Raw genomic sequence first — 6,780 nt, 5'->3', positions numbered from 1 at the left:
AGATGTGATGACCAAAACAAAACTGCAGACAAGCCCCACGGTTTTTTTTGGTTTTTTTAACGATTTATTCATTTTATGATCTAAGGTGTGCATCACTATTCCAGTTGTGTAAACCACATTGAAGAATTTGGCTGCAAGTCTTTAGATTCAGCCAAATGCTTTCCATTAGTTTTGCTCTATAAAATATTAAACATTATAGTTAATACTTCAGCCATGCTCAGAACGCTGCCGTGTAAGGATGAATTCAACCTGCCCGTGCCAAGTGAGGGTGACAGGAGCAGAATGAGCTACAATGCCCAAAACAATCAAAGAACCTTGGAGAACCTAGCTTAGGATGAAGAGAGGCTCTGTTCCCCGAGATTAAACTGCTCAGTTGTTAAATTCAGCCTACACTGTTCTCAAGTGACTGAAAAAGTCAGTATCATTTTTAAAGAGTACCACACAATATGCAATCCTCCATGATTTGCTTTGCATCCTAACTGGCACAAAGAAATGCTTCAAAAATCTAGCCATCAGAATGAAACTTTCCTAAGAGACATCATTTCGCTTTCCACTGGTGGGCCTTGGGTTACTCTGCACCGGGGGCACAGGACAGAGCAGTGGGACGGAGGAGGAGAAAAGCTACAATTAGGCGACAAGTGCATTGGGTGCATCTGAGATTAAATGCAACAGAAAAAAGTAACAAATGCTAAAGTTTTTTAAAAGTTTAATGGAGCCAATAAGGCATATAAATTGTGTTCTGGCAGACATTAAGACCTGCTTTCTTACCAAAGAAAATGGCACATGTTTTATCAAAATTTGACAATTCAGAGTAAAGGGTACTGAGATTAAGCTTCAGAGCACCAACTTAAACAAAACAACCAAAACAACTGTTATTCAACTTGGAAAGAGGAACTAGAACCAAGGCATAAAAAGGAGATTAAATATGTGTTCCTCAATCTCAAAATCCTTCAGGAACAGGAGTTCTGGCCACTTGTGAGCAACACATCACACCACCAAAACCCAATTCCAGAATCTAAATTTACAACGATTGAAAAACAAAAATAACTCCAAATGCATTTCTTGGTATATTCCAAAGGGAAGCTTGAAAGTATTCATAATACATAGGCTTGTCCGTTTCAGGTAAAATGACAGATCACTATAATTCTTCCTGCTATTATATTCAAACAAAAAAAAAAAGATCCACTTTTGCAAAAAATTTAGAAATACCTCACTTTCATTCCTACTTTTAGTATGGAATTTACTTTTTTAAATAAGGGCTATATCTATAAAGAATACAGAACCTCAATTCACACAACATTTCTAACATTCCATTCACATCCCACCCAGTCAATGAATATTATGGTTAACTTAGCAAAGTTTCTTCACAGAAAGATATTAAATGGCTGCAGAAATTGCAAACTTTAACAAAGTGCTGTGAGTAATTACTGGAAAAACCCTTACACTGATTTGCAATGGTCTTTTAAGGATAAAAATAGGAAGTAACTGATGACTACAAGTTTGCAAGGAAACATTTTTCACTGTCCTACTTGATATATACTATAATAATATGACAGAATAAATTACAGTACCTGGCAGGCTGACATCAGTTCTTCATCTAAAACACTATCATTCAGTTCAAGATATTAAAAATGAAGATGAAACATGCTCTAAAACATTGTAGCTACAAGAGGTCTTATATTTACTCAAAAGAGGAATCTATTGAGAACTTTTATTTAGGTCTACCTAACATCTAGAGAACCTCCATGCGATTCCATCTTTTTTCCAGAATGAGATTCCAAACTGCACCTTTTAGGAGAAGAACTGGAGGGACAGGGGGAGAGGGGTTTTGCTATTGAAGTTGTGATCACATTAGTAGATAAGTAGATAAAAGAGAGCTGTATCATCTTCCACGCATTCCATGGAAACTACACAAAGCAGGGCATCCATGAAAAACGTGAAACAGGATTCTGAGAGACTGGAGTACCTACCCCTGCCATCCATCTCCCTCTCACTAATACTGAACCAAAAAGGAAGCCCATTCTCAAAGTTCATGACCTCTCTACTTTAGGTCACCTTGAATGCAGTCTACATGTTTACATTTACCATAAGGAAAGTACCCGGCATAGAAAGCAGTTAATTGTCTTAAAACTGAATATTTCAAGCCTACAGGGTTAATCTGGGGGCAGTTTAATAATATTGCTACTTTTAGAGCACTAACACACACAAAGTGAATCCAATAAAGTTCTGTGTATTGGTTCAATATTAAGTATTAATTGCATGACCATCATAGCACCTCTTTACATCACACAATCACCAGAATTAGGAACTGCTTTGAAAACTAGATAGGGCACAGTCCAATAATTAGAAGTTGCACACTGTTACTATATAGAAACCAGGTGCATGGTACAGTACTGCTGCAAAAATGGAAGCCAAATCATGTTTTTAGACGATTTTAGGAACCTGGCAATACTGTTGAAGCAAAATACTCAACACAGCAGGAAATGGACCCAAAAAAAAAAAAAAAGGCATTCTATAACCAAATAAACATCTGATATTTCCTTTCCCTTTGAGAATAAATACAGTTAAGGTCACTTTTAGCCTTGGAACGGATATATGTTTGCCTATGATGATCTTGCTAACGACTACACGATATCTGATGTCCTCTGCTAGGATTATAGTTTTAAGAAAGCCATAGTTACAAGAGGCATCTACTGTAAATACCTAGAACTTCCTTTTATGGCAACCACTATAGAATTCACTTGTCTTAAACAGTGAACAAGGGAAGATGGCCTCATGTTTCCTTTGCAATAATAGTATATGTTGAGGATCAAGTGGCCTTCAAGCAGCATGGTGGGTGTGAAAATGTTTGCAGTTTAGATCATTCTGTTGCGTTTATGGGTTGGTGAGTCTGTAATGACATCGCCACACTGGGCTGAGGTACGCTTTCTAGTTCCACCATTGTCCAAGTGGAGTGCCATTTCTTCTGATATGAAAGTGTTCAAATCGACATCATGGAGTCCATTTCTCCTTCGACTAGCATTCGATCCACTGCTTACATGTGTAGGAGAGCCTGGGGTACTCGAACGCACGCTTATACTAGCCATTGCACCACTAAGACCTAGGAAGAAGAAAAAAGGTTTTAGAGTTGCTCGATTAGTTAACCCTTTTGAAAGCAACCCACTTTACTTTCCATGTTTCATAGTGTCAAAGGATGTCTGCCTATTTTCTTTGTAAGGGGTCACTAGCAAGCAATCAGGTTTTATTCTGGAAAAACAAATCATTTGGCTTTGATGTTTAAAATGTTTTATTGGTACTACCAAATATTTCCAATATTGGTAATTACCAATTACTGAATGCTTACTGTGTGTCAACCACCATGCTAGGCGTACAAATATTATCATGAAATTCCCCCCATCTATTAGGTAGGTATTGTATACAATTTACAGATGGGGATAGGAGGTGCTTGTCTTAAACACAAAGACAATTTGGTTATCCAAACTCACCATTCCAACAGATTCCTCTGATGAGTGTGTATGCGGTATATTCAAGGGAGCAAGAAATCATTTCCAGACTTGGGTGGGCTTGTTCCAACATCCCCTTCTAGATAAGGTGACCATATAACTTATCATCCAAAATAGTACATTGCCAAGCCCAAAAAAGGGTCACTGTTGAAAATTATGTAGGAACATCAGGTACAAAGTAGGTCTGCACTGGACAAAACGGGCTGTATAATCACCCAAGGTCTCAACTGTATTCAGTAGATACCCTTTAGGACAACCTAAATCATTATCATCTCTAATCCTTCAGAGAAGGGGAGGAGGCTGTAAAGATCCTGCTGCTTTGCTTTCATTTCAAGGTTCAGAGTTACTGAATCCAGAATATACTCAGCACTCACTGCTGGACACCATTCCTTAAACTCTTCAACAATCGAGGAGCCAAACTTACGTTCCAACCCTAAATGTTCAGGATAAACCTGTGAAAAGCATCGAATCCAGCCAGGAAACATAAACCATAGCATCGAATTAAAAAAAAAAAAAACGACCATCACTGACAGTGAACTTTCTGCCTTATGAATTTCCCCTTCCACTACTCTAGCCCCACCTAGGGATTTTGCAATGACTAAATTTATAACATGATCTACTACAATCAGTCTTCAAAGAATAGGTCTCATATCTTAGATTTTAAAGTAAGTTTAGGTTTGATTCGATAGGGGCTATGTGGTTTAAAGTTGAATTTTAAGTTGAGAAACGATTCTCTGCCTCCTATACCACCTCGAATCAACCTGTAAATTCCCCTTGCCACTGCTCTCACTCCACCAGTAACTGAGCATTCTCGAACTCACGGCCTCTACCATGTTTTCTGGCCCACACCTCCCTCCTAAAGTGCTCAACTCCCTAACTCTAGGTGCCTTTCACTCTTCTTTCGGCACTAATCCAACCGTCCCCTCGCTGATCTCCTTGCAGAAGATGCCTGCTCCTTTCCTGCTGGTGGTCAGAGGAAACCTAACTGTATCCCTCTTAGCCTCCCAAGCTTTTCAAAAGCTAGCACCTATTTAAAAAATAAGATGAAAGAGCTAATGTTAGAGTATTTCCTGCATCAGGTACTCTATTAAGTACTTTCTAACACTCCTCAAAATAACCCTATGACACCTATATCACTTCCATTCTGCAGATGAAAATCCAAGTTTAAAGGTTCATCTACCCCAGGTCGACAGACAGTAAACAAGAGCTGGGGCTCCCTGCTCAAGTGTAATCTGTATTCTTGTTTACTGTTATACAGCTTCCTCTTAAAGTCTATTTCAGCAAGGGTCTAGGGCCAGCCTTCTTAGAAGGCCTCATCTCTTTGAACAGTTTCTCTTAATTCTTGCCCTCCTCACCCCATCCTAGGACTAAATCATGCACTACCAACATCAAACAATTCACAGCTCTTTAAAAGTCAGGACTGCACATCTCTAACATTCACTCCCTGAGTGAAGTCACCAGCTGTCCCCAGCACCTCCGTTTTTTTAGTCTCTGGCTGGCTCCTCTTCCCTCCTGCTTTAAGTTGAAACTCTCCACTCCTCCTTCCTCCTATCCAGCCTGCCAACTCCTTCCTCAGTGGCCTTTGTGGGCTTCTCTTCTCCCCCTGACAGGCTGGTGCCATCAGGGTGGTATCCTTGAGCTTAGCTTACCCACAGGTATGAATGTTTTCCAAAACTGTACCACAGGACCTGAAGGACCCATCCAGATTTCTAACCGCCTACTGGGCCATCTCAAATGTAACATCATCAAAAAGGAACTATACTGTCTCTTCTCCAACCCACACAGATTTTTTAAAAAAAAAGAGAAAGATAGATCTTGGACTATTTTTATATAACATGGTACACCTCAACCATCTCTTTCTATAGACAGTGTCTTTTCATCAACATCTAATGAACGCAACACAGTGCCTGGCACATAATACTCATTCAATTATGAAAAAGAAAAATACTTTTAACGTCCTACCACTCATTTTGAAATCCATGAAATCCAAGGCTCAGCTGTTGATGTTTATTCACCTCTCCAGTGACAGGAAATAAACTTAGTTGGCTCCCTCCACTTAAATCATTGTCATCAAGTTTAAAGCTCAAGTACCCCTATTGTAGGCATTTTTAAGTTCCACACCAAGACTGTGAGCTTCTTGAGGGGGAGAGCTGTGCCTTTTTTCCTACTCACACAGCCCATAACATACTACTAAAAGGTACTTGAACAAAAACCTTTTCATACTTGTTTCATAATGCAAAAGGTTCTAAGGTAATCATACTGCAAAATTTGGGCATTCAACAATAAACTGGGCTACTTATTAGATTCAGGATTTATCATTTCAAAGGAAAAAAAAAAAGAATTCCAAAACCCTACCCCAATGCCCTCCTTGCTCACATAGGAGTACCGTGGCAGTATGTTTAATGCCTAATGACAAATACCGAAGGCTCATAAAAACACTACATCAGAAGTGAACCGGGCACTTAAACCAAATGTATCTTATTTCACCTATTATTCTCCATGAAAAAGAAAATACAGTAAGCATCAATTTGAAAATTCCCCAGTAACTTCTGGAAAATCATCTTTTTCTACTGGGTGTATGACTTAAGGTTTAGCTTGGCAGCTCAGGCAAAATCACAATGTGCAACATTACCTATTACCTACTCCGATAGCAATGAAAACTCTTTTCAAAATTTGCCTACCTCATCTTACCCAAATTTATTATCTCCTCTCACCAGTGAAAATCTTTTCAAAATTTGCCTTCCTAATCTTCCCCAAAAAGGTTTTTCAGTGTCAAAAAAAAAAAAAAAAATTAAGATTAACAACCAAAAAATATATGCATTTTAAACAGCCCAAATTTTATTTTATAAACCAATGACAGCTACTCGAAAATGCTTTAGGAAACCTTAGCTAAGCCACATGAACAATCAGGCCTATACAAGTACAGAAAAATCTAAACATGCTTCAGAAATAAAAAACTAAGTTGTGTGTCCTGAGGGCATACACCTTAATTTCTACCCAAAACACACTTTTTCAAAAGGACTATGGGAATATCAATTAACAAAAGCAGAACAAATAGCATGATTAGACACAAGTCTTAATTGCTCAACACAAGATAAACTTCAGTTTTAAAGTTTCTGCATCCATTTTAAATGATTAGTGCAGGAGTTGAGGGGGCGAAGATTAGGATGATTTAATCATACTTTAAAGAGAAAGCTCGCAATGGAGCTAAAACAAATTTACAGTCCAGGTTGTAAGAATCCAAGTTACACGGCAAATTATTAAAAGTGGCACACAG

The 6,780-nt window shown here is 38.5% G+C and overlaps 1 protein-coding gene across 1 annotated transcript in view; it reads right to left on the bottom strand.

Annotated features, from left to right (window-relative positions):
* Window positions 1-689: 689 nt before the first annotated feature.
* The window catches only part of LOC105813133 (chromosome unknown open reading frame, human C16orf72), a 30,749-nt gene continuing 24,658 nt past the window's right edge, over window positions 690-6,780 (bottom strand). Inside the window, exon 4 of the mRNA XM_012647753.1 lies at window positions 690-3,100. Within this exon, the coding sequence (XP_012503207.1) occupies window positions 2,856-3,100 (245 nt within the window). The 3' untranslated portion in view covers window positions 690-2,855. The remainder of the gene's footprint in view (window positions 3,101-6,780) is intronic.

This window comes from Propithecus coquereli, unplaced genomic scaffold (assembly GCF_000956105.1).
Source record: "Propithecus coquereli isolate 6110/MARCELLA unplaced genomic scaffold, Pcoq_1.0 Scaffold27, whole genome shotgun sequence".
Taxonomy (NCBI): domain Eukaryota; kingdom Metazoa; phylum Chordata; class Mammalia; order Primates; family Indriidae; genus Propithecus; species Propithecus coquereli.
Note: the sequence above shows the minus strand (reverse complement) of the source record. Positions and strands in the feature narration are given on the sequence as shown.